The 17,250-nt window shown below is 39.7% G+C and overlaps 4 protein-coding genes across 7 annotated transcripts; 2 read left to right on the forward strand and 2 right to left on the reverse strand.

Moving 5' to 3' along the window:
* The first annotated feature begins 7,033 nt into the window (after nt 1-7,033).
* On the forward strand, nt 7,034-7,990 carry LOC111603634 (non-structural maintenance of chromosomes element 3 homolog). Its single transcript, XM_023321304.2, has one exon. It carries the CDS (start codon nt 7,178-7,180, stop codon nt 7,973-7,975), a length of 798 nt encoding a protein of 265 aa, XP_023177072.2. The 5' UTR covers nt 7,034-7,177; the 3' UTR covers nt 7,976-7,990.
* A 51-nt stretch (nt 7,991-8,041) lies between these two features.
* On the reverse strand, nt 8,042-11,026 carry LOC111603633 (centromere protein J). Of its 3 annotated transcripts, XM_030224855.1 has the most exons (3): nt 9,766-11,026; nt 9,023-9,708; nt 8,042-8,969 (listed from the first exon to the last, which is right to left on the reverse strand). In XM_030224855.1, the coding sequence occupies exons 1-3, from the start codon at nt 10,958-10,960 to the stop codon at nt 8,106-8,108; spliced, it is 2,745 nt and encodes a 914-aa protein (XP_030080715.1). In that variant the 5' UTR covers nt 10,961-11,026; the 3' UTR covers nt 8,042-8,105. The 3 variants fall into 3 exon arrangements, with proteins under 3 accessions (XP_030080715.1, XP_023177071.2, XP_030080714.1); XM_023321303.2 differs by having other exon boundaries at nt 8,042-8,966; nt 9,023-11,026; XM_030224854.1 differs by having other exon boundaries at nt 9,023-11,026.
* A 118-nt stretch (nt 11,027-11,144) lies between these two features.
* On the reverse strand, nt 11,145-16,939 carry LOC111603581 (GPN-loop GTPase 3). The gene is made up of 3 exons (XM_023321234.2): nt 16,824-16,939; nt 16,102-16,760; nt 11,145-11,380 (listed from the first exon to the last, which is right to left on the reverse strand). Exons 1-3 carry the CDS (start codon nt 16,866-16,868, stop codon nt 11,221-11,223), a joined length of 864 nt encoding a protein of 287 aa, XP_023177002.1. The 5' UTR covers nt 16,869-16,939; the 3' UTR covers nt 11,145-11,220.
* LOC111603579 (glutathione S-transferase 1) lies at nt 11,444-16,001 on the forward strand. 2 transcript variants are annotated; one of them, XM_023321232.2, is made up of 4 exons: nt 11,444-12,236; nt 12,627-14,647; nt 15,118-15,265; nt 15,327-16,001. In XM_023321232.2, the coding sequence occupies exons 1-4, from the start codon at nt 11,781-11,783 to the stop codon at nt 15,885-15,887; spliced, it is 3,186 nt and encodes a 1,061-aa protein (XP_023177000.1). In that variant the 5' UTR covers nt 11,444-11,780; the 3' UTR covers nt 15,888-16,001. The 2 variants fall into 2 exon arrangements, with proteins under 2 accessions (XP_023177000.1, XP_023177001.1); XM_023321233.2 differs by lacking the exons at nt 11,444-12,236; nt 12,627-14,647 and adding an exon at nt 14,863-14,935.
* Nucleotides 16,940-17,250: the final 311 nt, after the last annotated feature.

The raw sequence follows: 17,250 nt of genomic DNA on the forward strand, positions 1-17,250 counted from the left end.
TCACGCTGTAATGATAATATCGAAAGCAATCTTAACATTTAATGACACCGAGAAAAAAAAGTTAAGCAGAATTTAATATGCACAATTTGCAGAAACCATAAATAAAATCTTTGTTTAAACGAATGACTTAGACAACAAACTCTTTTCCATATGCACACAAGCATGGTCCACAATCAATTTGAGATTGCGTTCTCAAACTTAAAACAAAACACAAAAGCTAGTTGAAATCTCACACCTCTATTTTTAGGGCAAGGACAATATAATATATATTTTGCTTTTGCCAAATATTCACATGACAAGTTTTGAGTCATTTGGAATTCTCTTACGCTTATTCAAAGAAATGCCGTTTCTCAGGCATATGCAGAACGACGCGTCGTTTGTGTGTTCCTATGATGTCATGCCTTTGAATATAATTTAGCTCATAAGTATTTCGATCTCCAATATATATACATATATATGTTTCGGTTGGGCTTTCAGTTTTTATCAGCGTCTGCGCTTTCTGACCAACAAGCGCAGCGGCCTTTTTGAACGCATTTTATATATGACTAAATACATGGATGTGTGTATATGTATATGTATATATATACTGTCTGCAGCAACAACCGGTGTCGCTGTCTGCTTGAGCGTTGCTTTTGTTTGTTATATATATATATATATATATATATATATATATGGAGTAGCATGTTTATATACACATATTTATATGTCTGCCTGCTGGCTTGCATTGAAATGCACGCGGTCTCTGTCTGTGTTTATATAGGCGTATTACATACAAATCTGAGCCAGGCATTTGTTTTCGACTGCGTTGCTTTACTTTTACTTTCATATGCAACTGGTTGCTGCCAACGACTTGAATGGGGAAGCAACAGCAAATGCGAATGTGCTTTGGGTGGCTCGCTTGTGGTCGGGCAGTCTCCGCGACACGGACCACAAACGAAATTGTTTATAAAGTGATTGTCAATCATTTTTAGTGGCATGTCGCTTAACCGCCTTGACAACACCACACACACACAGAGTATAACAGCAGCTGCTATACATTTGGGCACGTTCGCTTCGCCATATGCTCAAACTTGCCCGCGTTTGCTCAATTAATTTTCATCAATTTTTATTTTGGTAATGTATCTGTTATATATACATAAATTTTGATTGCATTTGATACCAATATTTGATTTACTTAACTGCCAGCCCACATAGCAAAGTAAGTCACAAACCGAAAACTATTGACGTAATGAGATCCAAAACATTTAGCTTCATTACAAAACCAATTAGCTAAACGGTTTTAATGACCAAATAAGGAAAACGAAGTCGAATTAAAGCACACACATTTGTTGCTATCTGTAAGTCTTTAAAATTGCCAAATAGATTTCTTTTTGTTTCATGCATTTTGGTTTTTTGGCTTTGGAGTTACAAATCATAAAAACCTCCATGTGATTTGACGCGCAAATTTTCATGTGTAACCGAAATGAAGACATCAGCAATGAAAATTTGTTATACAGATATATATATGTACGTAGGTTTGTATATATATACTCGCCTTATTGCCCTGTCTTCAAAATTCGCTTGCGCTTTTATGTAACGTGAAAATATAATTTTGACTTGGCATTTGTGTCATTTCTATGTAGATTTCGGTATAAAATTCATGCAAAGAAAATTATTTAACTTTCGCTGGTATCCCATTTCGTGATTGACTGATGACAAATCACACGCATATCGAATTACTGAGCCAAACTTAAGCAAGAGATGAATGGATGCAAAAATAAGCACGTACTATATATAATAATATATTATTAATAAAATATTATTAAATATTATTTAACATCAGTTTCATGACTGCTGGCAAAAGGAATTTCCTTCTTAATTTGAACTGAGTTATTAAAGAGATTTTCAGAAAGTTTTTTACATTGGATCAGACATAGTTGAGCTAAGCATAGAGTCCATAAGATTTAATAATCTCGATCATCTATATACACGCTGATCTTATAATGTATATATTTATCTAGAGAGGAAGTCAACGGAGCTCAACCTACTACACTTTAAACACTTTTCTGTCAACTTAGCACGCCACCAAGATGCGCTCTAAATAAAAGTTAGCATATGGACTATGTCTGTAAGAGTATTTAATATTTTGCATAACATAGTCGTTCTTCATGCAGACTAAAGACAATTAGAAAAGAACTGGTGTACAGGTGTACAAGTTTGTTCAATGTTAAGCACTGTATGAGACGCTATTAAACCATACAAATACACACTTAAATGGCATTGCTCAAGCTTCAGCTCGAGCTGTTTTGCGAGTGTAAATGACCCACAAAAATAAAAACACTTTAAATTGTCATTTGAATAGTCGTTTGACATTTTGATGCCAGGTGCAAGAGTCGTTGACACATTGGCCAGTCAATCTATTAGCCATGACCATGACTTCAGAGTGATCTGTGAGCTACGCAACTTGTCCCAAAAACTATGTTGTTAATTTTATGCGATGCGATACCAATTTATAATAATTATAAATTAAATACAATGATGATAATCTTTTGTTGCCTTTGGGCCGCAGAGCTGTGAAAGTTTTCACACAGGAAGCTGGGCAAGATTGATGTAATATGTTTTTTTACTGCTCTCCCATCTGAAATGCAAATGTTTGCTCAAGGCTGTCGGCGACAACGTCGACGACTGCATACTAAATACGAAACAAAGCAATGTGATTCAGATTTGTCATATTCGATACGAGTCTGGCTAAAAAAAAGCGTGTATATATATATATATATATATATATATATATATATATATATATATAAACAGCAGTCAATCGACCTTCACGAGCTGCGAAAGTTGGTTCAAAAACGTCACGAAAATGTTCGCGTAAGTCGAGAAAAAAACCGAAATTGAATTGAATTTCATGAGCAACTGTTTGGTATTTAGCAAGCGTAGAGAATTATGTGAGGTATTTCTGAGTAGAGCACGCTGACTCATTGTAGGGTTATTTTGGCCCCTGAGCAGCCGGAGCTAAAGTTCAATTAGACTCTCAATGTAAGCTTAAAATAGCAATAGTTTTTTGTTAAATATAACTATGCATGTATCCAATTCATAATTAATAACCTCCATGAATTAAACATAATAGAAACATTGGGGATTTTTTTGTTTTCTTTTTTTTGGCCCACTTTAAAGCCATAAAGTTCACATGCCGTTAGTAGATAAGATATAAAACTTAAAATAGTAGTTAGAATAGCCGTCGTGATCGTGAATCTCGATCTCAAGAGCAATTCAAGATATTTAAAAACCGAAACCAAAATCGAAACAAGACTCAACAAGCCGCAGACCACGAAAACAAAGCGCCCAAGGAAACTAATAAAACTAGAAACAACTTCTTGATGACCTTCACAAATTGTAGCCGAACAAAGTATTATGGTCAAAGAGCATAAATAAATTCATTTACATTTCAGTTGAGTCGATATTAGTAGTGCTAAGTTTATTGCGAGAACTTGTATTTGAAGAGAAAAATCTAATATGAACATCCTAAAAACCAAAAACATCAATTAAATGACATTTGCGCTTTTAACTTTGCAGTGTCCGTCTGCATGGCATCTACCACGCCCACATTCAAGCATGCACTTATAAATATAAATTAAAAATTTTTAAAATTTAAGCTCGAGTCTTTTATATGTATTAGTTTTTCATCCGCTTACGTCTTAAATAACTTTACTTAACTCTGCAAACATTTTTCATTTCCCAACTTCAAGATCAATTTAATGCCTGGGCAACAGTTAAATAATTAAATAAATACTTTTGATCCGCTTAGCGCATAATTGTTAGCTCAAATGCGAACATATTATATCGAAGACAATGGCAGCAGACCCCCTGCCAATGCAGTTATCTATTTAAGCACTTCGCACACTGTGCGTATGCGCGATTCGGCATGCACGAGTGAATCGGACTGCGAGTATAACCATATATACATAAAAGTATAACTCGTTAATTATTGCTTATTGTTGCACTTTATGGCGCGTTGCAAAATTGTTGATAAGCGCCTAATTTGATTATCAGCGCAGGCAAGCAAAGCTAACTAAATGTGGAGGCCATGCTTCGTTCAGACTATTTGGGTCAAAACCAGGCAACATCTTAATTGGCCTGATTCGAAGCAGAACTTGTCATCGCTTGGCTATGCAAACGAGGTGGGCTGCCAAAATTTATAGACGAATCGCAACATGAATAATGTAAATGTCTATATTGGAAAAATGTTGTTAATTGCGAACCCTATTGATATTTAGCACAAATTCCATAGCTGGTCTCTCGGCACAGTCATAATTCGATTTGCGTTTGCCGTCTAATCAAAATGCCGGTTCAGAGGCTTAAGCCGCAGCAAATGTTGTTGCCGTTGCTGTGGCTTGAGGCGCGTGTGCACTTCACAAGCAGCTTGACACCAGTTCGACAAGAATGTCAAACAGCCAGCTGAAGGTAGACCACTTTCAAGCACAGCAGGCAACCAGATTGAACCAAGAACTAGCCGGCTTAAAATGGCCGAACATGTCTAATATTGCGGCGTATATTATAGACTGATTCAAGTGCTTGTTAGACATAAAGTATGTGGAGTGAATTAGACAAGTAACAGAGCAAAATTATTATAAAATATTGTAGTTATTATTGTTATTATTATTATTATTAATATTATTATTATTATTGAAATCGTCATTATTATTATTACTTTTATTATTATTATTATTATAAAAGTTTTTATTATCATCAGCATTATCATTGGCATTATATTTAGCATTATGATTGTCATTATCATTGGCATGTTCAATAGCATTATCGTCATTATCTTTATCATTATCAATATTGTATGTTATAATTTCATTTTTATTAGCATTTTCATTTTCATTAGCATTTTTCTTGTAATTATCATTGTCATCAGCGATTTCATTTTATTATTATTATTTATTTTATAATTATTATTAGCAATGTTATTACCAATTTCATTATCACTTTCATTATCCTTTTTTATTATTCATTATTATAATTAATTTTATAATTTTTAATATCAGTTTCTATAATTTATTATTGTTTTACGGGTGTACAAAAGTAAGAGTAACATTGTCAGAGTATCTCAGCACGACTTTCGCATTTATGCTCTTTGTTGTTTGAATTTTTGTTATAAATATATTAATAGTTTTTATATAGCATTTGAAATGAAACCCGTTTCCCGCGAGCTGCGAGTTTACCATGGAAATTCTAAATGACTTGCGCGTTGGCCATTTGCTAAATTTTAATGTACATTTCACTCAAAAAGCAAATAGCTGCGATGCCAGTTTGTTGTCACAGTCTTGCCGAAGACCTTGACTTTCTTTTCAAAATTTTCTTCGTAGACTACAATTAGCCAGACGCCATAAAAAAAATAAACAAAACGTTGACATTACATTGCGCGTTTTGAAAGCAAAAATGTTGATCTGTGTATAGAAAGTCAACGCCAAAGTTAAAGTTGAAGTTAAAGTTAAAGAGTTTTGTTATTGTTTACTCATGCATGTGGCCAACAGAGTTTCTACTACAGCTCGTTGTATGGCTCGTGACATTTCACTTTTGCTTTGCGCTGATGATAATAATAATGATAATTATCCACACTAATATGCATATGAATTCTCAGGCTTTTCATATGCAAATTTCGTGGGCAGACCAAAGTTCTTAATCGAGCATCAAATGGCAAACAAATAAACGGAATTTACCAACTTCTATTTCGGACGCACAAAAGATATGCAAAAATGTATGAGTTGAATTTTACTTTGTTTTTAGCCCATATACAATGGAAAATTAATTAAAGATTTGCCAACTTGCCAAACAGTTTTAAGCGCCTTCCGCATGCGCATAGCTATATTGTATGTGTATAAGCAAATGTGTGTGTGTGAGAGTGAGGAAGCCTCTGTTTGTGTGAGTAAAAGTGTGTGTTGTGTGTGTGTGTATGGCAAGAGTTACGCAGTTGCAACAGATCCCGACGCAGGTACCCAGATATAACTAGTTTTCACTAAAACACACATTTCAAGGCAATAAACTATGTTTAACCAAAGCCGGCAGACGGGTCCAAGGCGCGTGTCTGCGCACGAAATGCATTTCAATTTCATTACGTTCGCTCGTTTGCTGCAATTTTGTTTTGTTTGACGAGCTGCTCGTCTGGTGAATGTTGACCGTGCATGTCATTCGCATTTAGTTTTGAAAGTTGTTTGCTTCCTGCTGCCATTCGCATATCTTTGCCATTTTAATTAAAACAACAACTAAGCACTTCACACAGCATACACGAGTTTGATGATAAATGCAATTTGAATGCTCATCTGCATCAATTGCAGTGAAGACCCATCAGACCGACAGCGTCAATGCGTCTCAGCTAACTGCCATTATATTGGATGGATTCTGCTTAGCTGGCAAAGGGCCGAGCTTGAGGCAATAAATCAATAAAAATCATAAATCTATTGTTATGGACGTACTTAAAAGCCATTTGCTCAAGCGTTTTGGCACACTTTGATTCATGCACATGAAACTAGCTAATTGATGGCAAAAGTGGGGAAAGAGAAATTTTAAATTTAGTCAAGGTTAACGAGATTTGCTTAAACTACTTTGGCACTGACTTACGTATGCAAATCAATCTATTTACAGGATTTTCATTTATTTTACGACTACATTAATTTAACGGCTATTATTTATTTAACGACTATAGGTGAAAATGTTGACTGTAGAGAAAGACGCTGCTTTGTGTTTCAGCTATTTTTACAAAGCTTAAGATATTAAAAGCCGAAAAGCTTAACGTAAATCATTTGCTTTCTAGTTAGCTTTATTTTATAGATATCTGAAAAGCCGTTATGAAATAAGCGTTACGTTAAACTTTTGACAAATGGTTTTTGGTTTTACCGTAATAAATCCGAAACTAGTATGTATTTTAAAAATTAATTTTCAAAAGCTAGATGCTCAATTAAATAGTCTACATGTTTAATAAAAACAAATAAAGTTCTTAATATCTTAAGTTAAATATGTTATACCACAAAATTATCGATAACACTTTACATATTACTCAATTCGGCAATGTTAACAACTTATTGACAGATTTTCACAGTGCTGACAACTCTATCGGATTTATTTAATAGCTGTTCGCCATTTCGCGCTCAGTCATAAATAAATTGAAGACAAACTAGATTCAAGCAAACTAATGGCCAGTACATCACGAAATGCCTCACGAAGACGCAATGGATCACATTCCCAGCAATCAACAAATGCAACCCAGGCGGAATCGCAACATATCGAGATAGATCAGCAAGTTCGCGCTATTCTAAATTACATTCTATGCCATTCGGCTAATAAAGTTCCGATCAAACACAATGATTTGATACATCTGGCAGATGGGAAAACGGAAGTCAGTAAGAGATTTCCGTTGGTCACCCAACTGCTGGAAGAACGCTACGGCATTAAGGTGGTCCAGCTCGAAGGAAATCCCAAGAGATATATTTGTATAGCCGAATCACCACCAACGTCCACCTTCGAACTAACCGCTGCACAACGTCCGCAATTTACATTGCTCTACATTATACTTACGTACGCCTTCTTACGCGGCTGTCGTATTGAAGAATCCAAGCTATTTGCTATGCTGGACATGTTGGGAGTTAATGTGCACGAGGAGCATGAATACTTTGGCAGCGAAATATCAAAACTGATTGAGGAGACGTTTGTAAAGCAAGAGTACCTGAAACGAGAGCGATCGCAACTGAGTCCCTACGACGACCCCAAGATTACCTACGGCTGGGGTCAACGTGCAAAATGCGAATTCACGTATCAGCAAATAATTCAATTTGCATCAAAAATATTTAACCAGGATGTGAGCTTCTTTCAAAAGCAGCTTATGATGGCCGAAGCCATGGATAACCCTGAAATGTTGCAATCTTCTGATCAAGTAGCAGATGAGCCGAATGTAAGCTTCACTGACTGCAATAGTTTTATGGATAGTCAATAGCTAGCAATGTTATTCTTAATAATGTAAATTTGCTCGTTATATTAATATTAACAATTAGTATTTATTTTTAGCATAACTAATTACATAAAATTGTATAAAATATTTAATTAAATGCAGATGCTAAACGTATCTAATACTTGGCATAGTCCGTATCCATTATTAGTTTACCATCCTTATCTTTGAGTCGGACACGGCCATTGGAATAACGTGTTTCCTGGCTGCCATCCGGATAGACGAGTTTAACTGTGCCATCGGGATATTCACGACGTTTGTTCAATTTCGTGTGTATTTCCTTTTGTCCATTGGGAAGGTTTAATATCTTATCACCGTTTCGCAGTTGAACAAGGTGCGTGCCATCCGCGTAGCGCCATTCTTCTAACTTTTCCGTATCACTGGGATCTACAATTTTAATGGTATTATTTGGAAAATGAATCTCGATGATCCCATTTTTGTGTCTATGCTCGGTTTGTCCATTCGGAAACTCGAGTATTTCCAGGCCGTCCAGATAGCTAGTGTGCCATGTGTTTGTCTCTGCGTAATAATACTTGACTGTGCCGGCACGTATGTCTGTTTCCTTAATATCCTTATTGAAGTACAGCATGCGCACGCTCATGCCATCGGCACTGATCTTCTTAAGATTGCCATTTGGATACCAAATGTCTTTGCTACCATCCGCATTCACAATCTCCCGCTTAAATTCGCTATTTTCATTGTTGTTGTTTCTGTTGTGTTTGTTATTCTTGTTGCGCTCGGTAAGAATTGGTTCAGCAGTTGCTGTGGCTGACTTTGTTGGCTTTGGCAAGGGTATCACCTCATCCATATCAAAGGAGCTGCTTGATGCATAACTTTCATTCAGTGGCTCAGCTTTTTTTCGGCTTCGACTTTGTCGTCGCTGTTTGCTCGTCGCCTTATCCTGCAATATCTCCGTAATAGACTTGTTTTGCCGTTTGCCATTCTCGTCCGTGTTTTTGGCTAAAGGCATTGTTGTCTCCTGCTAAATATTAAACTTGATGTAATTACATTTTAAAATATTTGTAAGCTACTTACCAGCTTTGGGGCCAAGCGGGCAATATTCCGATTGATTTCCTGCAACATTTTACTATTGCTCTCGCGAGTTATCTTCACAAGCTCCTGCTCCAGTCGCTTGTTTTCACGTCCAAGCAGCTCAATCTCGTCCCTGCAGTTGCGTTGCTCCTTTTCCTGGGCACGCAGCTGAGCACGAAGCCGCGCCTGTGCTGACACGTGAGTCTGTTCCTTTTGTTTAAGCTGCAGCTGAAGAGCCTCTACCTCTTGCTTAAGCAGCGCCAGCTCCTTTTTCTCCTTGCTATTGACATTGCTCTTTTGAAGACGCATCTGCTGCTCGAATTTGCGACGCTCCTCTTCAATCTTCATTCGCTCATCGTGCAAATAGATTTCCGCTTGGATTTTCTCATCATGCACACGTTCCATTGCCTCCAACTGATCTTGTGCACACTTGGCCTGGTCCAGTTCGTGTTGCTGTTTAAGCCGCAAAAGCTGAGCATTTTGTTCCTTAAATGTGGCAATTTCCTTTTCCAGTTCCTCGAGACGTATTCGCACCAAATTCGCTTTCGACTGCAACTCTTGCGTTAACGGCTCATCGCCAGCGACGTTCTGCGTTGGCTGTGTCTTTCTCTGTTCCAGAGCCTGAAACAGCGCCGATTTAAATTCTTCGAAGAGCTGCACATTTGTGCCATCCTGCAGCGTTGCCTCATCTGAATATTCATGTGTATCATTGGAATCGGAGAAGCGCACATGTACTTGAGTTTTGCCTGCGGTAATTTTAATAGGAGTCCTGGTCAAGGTGGTGTTTTGCTCATCCTGATTTTCATCATCATCATTTTCACTGATCACGTCACACACCTCTGGTTGGAGGTGCATTTCACGCAACTGTTGGGAAATCACTATCTGATCACTATCGTCGGCATCCACCTGACGATGCATCTCCTTGCGTGCCATGAATGTGCGTATGCAGCTAGAATTCATATCTACGTTGCCCTCACGTGCCTTCTGCTCCAACAGCTCAAATATGCTAATATTGTCATCGTCCTCCACACGTATCTGGGCACTACGTCGATGCAGTACAGGCGGTTTAATCTGCTTCGAGTCCAGTACCTTGGCCCAACACACATTTGCCAGTGCATTGGAACTTGCCTCAGAAGAGTGTTCATCATCTGCCGTTTGTCCTTTGGCATCGTTAAGCTCGACAAAGCGCACCTTGGGCGATACACTTGAGTTGGTGTTACTAGTCGAAGCATAGGAAGACTTCAGATCCGGCGTGGAGCTGCACACATTCTTGTTGTTTATCAGTGGTTGCTGAAAGCGCTGCTCCTTCATCGATAATACAGCTGCCGGTTGGGGTGGAGGTGGTGGCAATGCTATTGTTTTCTGCACAACACTTGGCTCTTTTTGCGTCTTTAGAATGCTGCGTTTTTCCTTTTTCATCAGGATTGGCTTGCGGTACTGTGGATGAGCATTGGCAAACTTGTAGCGCGGTAAATTATTTAAACGCAATTGATCCGGATCAACTTTGAAACGCTGCTTTAGACCTTCGCCGCGCCGTAAAAACGGCTGTTTAGGTTTTGCGGGCCGCGGACTAGTAGGAATTTCTCCAAGTTGGAAGCATTGCTCAGTCTTTTCCGCCTCAGCCTGCCTGTTCGCATGGCGCGGCATTTGTATGATTGATGATTCTTGCTGCTGTTCCTGCACTGTTTGCTGCTTGTCAGTGTTTTCAATTCGACATACATCTACGGCACTCTCGTCCATAGTGTTAAGCTTATCGTGCAAGAGTCCAAGCATTTGATACATATTGCGGTGTTCCAATCCCAGCATAAGGCGCTGATTGTTTTGACGCTCTTCTAATAGGCGTTTTTGCTCCTCTTGCCAGCGGTTCAATGCGGCCAAACGTGTCGATATATCCAGTTGTGTCATCACAGCTGCGGTATTGACCTCATCAGATCCATCCATATTTTAGCTTCAAGTATCATTCAAAATTATTATTGTTTATATATACGAAACCTGACGCTACGCATTCAAACAAGAAGCACAAGATTCAAGTGTTGAAAAGCGTCGGATAACCAAGTAACCAGGGCAGCATGATTTTTTAAATTAACAAATACTTCATTAGGCAACTTATGAAACTACACGCAAATAAAGTTGTTTGTATATACATTTATTTACATTAATACGTATTATTTAATTAATTATTAACAATAAACTTAAGACTTTTACATATCCGCATTGGGGTCCTCATTTTCCTCCGGTTCATCAAAATCTCGCACTTGTACATCAGCATCCTCTCCATATTGCAATATACTATCGATTTGAAGCAATAGATCACCAACACTCTCCTCATCATCAACGTTCAATGGGAAAAAGCGCACCAAACTAGAAAATAAATTTTTATATTTTGTTTATTATTGTTTAATTAATGTACAGACTGCACAGTGGCAACGCCAATGCGGCCTATTTGTCAGCCCTGGTTTAGAGCAAATAATTTTTCGTCGCGTCGTAAAATGTGCGCATAAACTGAACCTTAAAATTACAAATAAAGCTTTATTTTATATAATAAAACAAAATAAGTCAGAACTACGTCCATTAACTCCACCGCCCACAAGTTTTGGCGCGTCAAACAAAGTGTGTTGAAAATACCCCAAAAAATCCCAAGCAACAGCAACAACAAGAGCAAAATAGACTCATTTTCTGCCCAACATTTTTTGGGCACACACCAAAAACGGCAAAGAAGCTAAAAAACCCTGAATTTACGACCGCACCGTAATTCAAAACAATGGATGAGCATATGGACATGGACTTATCTAAAGTATATGTCGTGCGCTCCGCCAAGGGCGTAGATATGCTATGTGTGGATGATTATCTTTATCATTTCGATCGCATTGGCAAGAACAACACATACCGTTGGCTATGCAATCGCCGAAAGGATAAAGTGACGCCATGCCGCTCGCGCATCTCCACCATCGTTCCCGATTCAATGGACAAGAGCAAACATGTCGTGGTCGATGTTATTCAGGAACATGTACATCCACGCTGCAGCGATCATGAGATAACAAAAGTCTCACAACGCAAGCGTCTGTCTAACATGAAAATGAACGATGCCTACAGCACCACACAGCCAAAGCGCGCCCGGCTATACGAACGCGCCGCAGCTGGCCTTAATCCTCCCGAATGGATATCCACAAGCAGAGAAAACGAAGCACTTCAATATTCATTTCACCTAGACTTTGAGGTGTGTGCATCAATGTCAATTTTCCTTGTGGGAAATGAATTTACGCTATGCAAATTTTGCATCATGTTTATTTAGAAATAATAATTCAACCATTTTTAGTTAGCTAATTTTACAGATTCTTATAAAAATGCCTACCAGTTCAAAATTACAGTTTGAGAATCATTTTGTTAGGCTTAGATTTACTAAGCCGCTAAGTTAGTAAATCTATACACAGCCTTGCTCTTCACGCATAATTTATTCATTAATTTATTAGGTTTCTACTCACTCATAGGAGTATACATTTATAGTCTTATACAGGTCTGGGAATTATCGTTAAGCATTCCTATACAACAGTCAACAAACAGTATCGTAAAGATATACACTTAAAATCAATTTTAATATATTCTGCAGGACAAAGATCGAGTTTACATGCTGCGTCGTCGCGATGGGCGTGTCATGGTGTGCATTGATGGACATCTCTACTATCTGGCTGGCAAGTCGTACAAGGGCGACTTGTACCGATGGACATGCGTGCGGAAGCGTGATATTGAATGCACTGCAAAGATCTGCACGGAAGCCACCTTGGCTGGGGCACATCGGTTGCATTTGATGGAATCGGATGCGCATATACATCCACACTATTCCGCTGACAAGCTCATGCAAATGTTTACCAGACATCAGATTCTTTTGGTGGACGATGAGCAAACAGTAGAAGTGCTACAGGAGTGCCCCAATTTGGAGTACTTTGATCCCGAGCTGAGCATAGAATCTCAGATGAAGGGTGACGATGTCGGCTCAATAATCATTGAAGATTGCGAGGAGAACTATGAAGTGTATATGAATGTAGACACCAATGAGTCTACGCTGCCCGAAGCACAGCAGCAGGAACATCCAAGTCCCGATGACGAAATGAAATGGCCAAATGCAGCTGATATTATTGATAATTATGTGAGTCCGGCGGATTATGATCCGCTGAGCGAAACCGATTTGACCAAGTTTACATTCCTTCCATCGGCGAAAGGACGCAAGGTACTCTGCTTGGATCGTCATCTGTTTCACTTCGACTCACAGAGCCGTGCAAATGGGCACATGTTCTTCACGTGCATTATGCGACGCGACAAGCAGCAAAGCTGTCATGTTCGCGTCACACTGGATCCCGCCGAGAACGGGCCAGAGGTGTTGCGCATCAACGGCGAGCACACACACAAGCCCGATCTGCAGGAGATACTGCGGCGAATTAATCAACAAAGGAAACAGGAAAAGTTGCAAGAGATGACCAAACAAGAAGGCAATGACAAACAGGAACAGGACGATACGGCCAGGCAATCAGTTGGCACTGAGGAGACTGATTTTGAAAGTCAGGATGAGTTGGACACAGAGGAGGAGGCCGAGCCAGTTGCTGAGCAAGATGGCCACTTTGAGAAACTGAAAGATCAGTCGTCATCTTCCAACACTAGCGATGTCCATCGTAATGTGGTGATGAAGAAGGTAATTGGAATTGATGGCATCAAAATGGAGCCCGAGCAGGCGAAGGCAGCCTCAATGATTGTGCAGTATATGGACGATGGAGCCGACAATATCAGCGCCAAAATTGAGATACTTCCCAATGATTTAGAGGCCATTGAGGAGCCCTCCACATCGACACCCAAGCCACAACTGACCAATCTGCGGAAGCGTCGTACCAACCCAGTACCCACATGCAATAACACCCAACTAACAGCGACTCCCGCGGACATGGATCTGACAAAAATCTGTACTTTGCGGTCGGCCAAGGGCAGCGAGATGCTTTGCGTCGATGGCTACATCTATCATGCCAAGAATCGTGGCCTCATCTCACGCAACTATTGGGTGTGCATCAAGAGTCGTGATCCTGAGATTAATTGCAAGAGTCGCATATCGACGGCCACACAAAAAGACGGATCAATACGTGTATTGCGTGTCTACAACAGCCACAGTCATCCTTTCAGCGAGGACGACATTAAACGGCGACTCTTCAATGAAATTAACAAAAAGAACAATAAGAAGCTCAAGTTCCGGCCGCTGCATTTCATTGGAAAGTCTCTGGAACAAATCAAACAGGAGTATGGGGATCTATCCGTCGAACAACTCAATGTATCCAATCTCACAGATGGCATCGTCGTCCACAAGAAGCCACGCAACAGCGCAGGCAGCAGCCACAATAGCAGCATATCCACAAGGAGAACAAAGGAAGAAGAGGCGTTAAATGCAATTGTTCTCAAAGAGAAGCTGCAGACGCAAGAACAGGAGCAACAAGAGTTTGAGGAAGATGTGGTTGTCGAAGAGGAAGAGGATGTCGAAGAAACAGCCATACCCGAGGAAGGAGTTTTCATGACTGTCGAAGAAGACAACACGGATGCAATAATCGAAGTTGTCGAGGAGGTGGCCGACATGGAAAACTATGGCAGCATTGAGTAAGTACATCCCCAATCTCAATCTAAAATGTAAAATTAAATGAAGCTTGAATTTCCAACGAATTGCTATCAGAACACAAAACTAGCCGAGTTACAGATTAGATTAGATATACCGTAGATAGGCAGATAACTCATTTAAAGGGCAATTAATAGTCGACTAAGTTTCACTATTACAACTTGAAATATTGAGCAGCTATTGAAAAGTAAAAACGCTTTTGGCATTCGGCTTCAGTCGGTTTTAAGAGCTGCGCGTGCGCACGTCACTATTACGGAGTAGCAACCAATTGGGTAAATGCTAAAATATTTAAAATACAATATATCGCGAAGACAGCAACAAATACACAGAAACAACATTTACATTTGCTTTTGCCTAATGGGAACCTGCTTGTTGGCTTGGCCACAATTGAAACCGGTTATGCTAGACAACTCAACTTATTTATAATCGCATTTTTCTGCATAATTTTAAACAGACCCATTTATACGATGAAGCTATACGCCGTATCGGATGGACCGCCCTCGCTGGCCGTACGCATGGCTCTCAAGGCGCTGGACATTCAATACCAGCTAATTAATGTGGACTTCTGTGCCCTGGAGCACCGTACCACTGAATATGCGAAGGTGGGATACTTTTAAGCTAACATCAGGTTGATTATTAAATTAATTATCTTGCTATCCACAGATGAATCCGCAAAAGGAGATACCTGTGCTGGACGACGATGGATTCCATCTGTCCGAGAGCATTGCAATTATGCAATATTTGTGCGATAAATACTCGCCGCTATCAACGCTATATCCAGAGGATCCTGTTGAACGGGCGCTGATCAATCAGCGTCTGTGCTTCAATATGAACTTTTACTATGCGCCCATTTCGGCGCATAGCATGGCGCCCATATTCTTCGACTACGAGCGCACGCCCATGTCGCTGAAGAAGGTCGAGAACGCAGTCGATGTGTTTGAAACGTATCTGCAGCGTTTGGGCACCAAATATGCAGCCTCTGAAAATGTGACCATTGCAGACTTTGCATTGGTATCGTCGACGCTATGCCTGGAAGCAATTGACTTTGATTTCTCGCAGTATCCGCTGGTACGGAAGTGGTACAGCACTTTTAAAGAAGAGTATCCAGAGTTGTGGCAGATTGCCAACAGTGGTATGCAGGAGATTATTGCATTTGAGCACAATCCCCCAGACCTTTCACAAATGGAACATCCATTTCATCCAACACGCAAGCCAAAGGCATAAATCAATTGTTAAATCGTAGACGTTAAGTGTACTTGCTGCATTTAAGCGAGCCTTCTTAGTTGAAATATACATATATAAATATTTTTTTAAAATAAATTCAGTTCTATAAAATATTGCACCTAATAATCAAACGATGTCTAAAGAGATAGTTAACTGTGTGATTACGAGAAATGTCGAACAGCTGAGCCTATATAGAGTGTATACAGTCACTTACCTAAAATCCTCGATGAGCGAGCCAATTGCTTCTGTTAGCTTGCGATATTTCTCACCAAAAGCTGTGCCAATGGTAAGTTCACCCATAAGATTGTGCGTGTCTGGCTCCAAATATAGTTCCAGCTGCTTGCGCGCCTCGACGCTCAAAAGATCAACTTTGGTTAGTACATTCACGTGTGGCTGCTCCATGTTGGCCATGACGCTGAGTGCTGCCATCGTTCCTGATATAAATTTGGCGCCATCGACCATGAACTGTGAGTCTAGGCAGAAAACAACGCAAGTGCGGAAATTCCAAGATTCAAGCAGTTGTACCAACTGCTTGCCCATCTTTAGATGTGTAAATAGCTCTATTTGGCCAGGCATATCAAACAGTATGTAATCATCGTCGGGCTCTCCTAGCATTAACTCATCTTCGCCGCCACACAATTGCGCCTTTAGCCAGTCCTGATTCTCAATAAGAAACTCAAGGCAAAATATCAGACCGCCATTAGGGCCGTAGTGTAGCTCCTCGTCCTCCATGGCATCGTCCAGATGTATTAGCTCTCGTATGTCTGTTAATGGGGTGTAATTAAAGTGCTCCGCTGCTGGATCTAAATTGACAACTTGAATGTTTCGCTTGCTGTCCATGGCATGCTGTTGCATATAGCTGCAATATGTAGACTGTGCTAGGCAATTATATATTTGAAAAGCGGTTTAACAAGTGGATAAATTGTGTCAGCTTACCTTGCCACTGCCAGCAGGTCCCACAACAATTTGTGCGAAACGCATATTTACTTTTATTTATAATTTTAAAATAAAGTCTAGCGAATTGCGTGCGCGTGCGGGAAGTTAGTGTTGCAAAGCGTCAGAAAAAAGCTTTAATGCGTTTCAGGCATTTGTATAAGCGGTATGGCAACGCCACTGCGCGCTTTGCACAGATTTAAATTATTGAGTGACCATATCGCAACGCACAGCTGTGCAGTTAATTAAATCTGTGGTTTAACTGCCAGAAATCATAAACACAATAGTGACGCGTTAATTTACATATGATCAGATTGATTTATCAAAACGTTCAATCACATTGCCACCCTGCGAAGGCTAAGCCTAATTGCTGATAAACATCTAAATTGTGCTACCAAACGTACACACGCGCCACACACACGGACAGCAA

The sequence above is a fragment of the Drosophila hydei genome, unplaced genomic scaffold, assembly GCF_003285905.1.
Source record: "Drosophila hydei strain 15085-1641.00,03,60 unplaced genomic scaffold, DhydRS2 tig00008119-arrow-pilon, whole genome shotgun sequence".
Lineage (NCBI taxonomy): Eukaryota > Metazoa > Arthropoda > Insecta > Diptera > Drosophilidae > Drosophila > Drosophila hydei.

Excerpts from the sequence above, each read along its gene's own strand:
- LOC111603633 (XM_030224854.1), bottom strand. The coding sequence starts at position 10,960 with ATGGATGGATCTGATGAGGTCAATACCGCAGCTGTGATGACACAACTG. Across the intron at positions 8,970-9,022 it reads CCCGCTTGGCCCCAAAGCTG|CAGGAGACAACAATGCCTTT; the intron begins GTAAGTAGCTTA and ends TTTAATATTTAG.
- LOC111603581 (XM_023321234.2), bottom strand. The coding sequence starts at position 16,868 with ATGCGTTTCGCACAAATTGTTGTGGGACCTGCTGGCAGTGGCAAG. Across the intron at positions 16,761-16,823 it reads GACCTGCTGGCAGTGGCAAG|TCTACATATTGCAGCTATAT; the intron begins GTAAGCTGACAC and ends TGCCTAGCACAG. Across the intron at positions 11,381-16,101 it reads TCGCTCATCGAGGATTTTAG|TTTGGTGCGCTTTTTCCCAT; the intron begins GTAAGTGACTGT and ends TTTATTTTCTAG.
- LOC111603579 (XM_023321232.2), top strand. The coding sequence starts at position 11,781 with ATGGATGAGCATATGGACATGGACTTATCTAAAGTATATGTCGTGCGC. Across the intron at positions 14,648-15,117 it reads GAAAACTATGGCAGCATTGA|ACCCATTTATACGATGAAGC; the intron begins GTAAGTACATCC and ends AATTTTAAACAG. Across the intron at positions 15,266-15,326 it reads GTACCACTGAATATGCGAAG|ATGAATCCGCAAAAGGAGAT; the intron begins GTGGGATACTTT and ends TGCTATCCACAG.
- LOC111603634 (XM_023321304.2), top strand. The coding sequence starts at position 7,178 with ATGGCCAGTACATCACGAAATGCCTCACGAAGACGCAATGGATCACAT.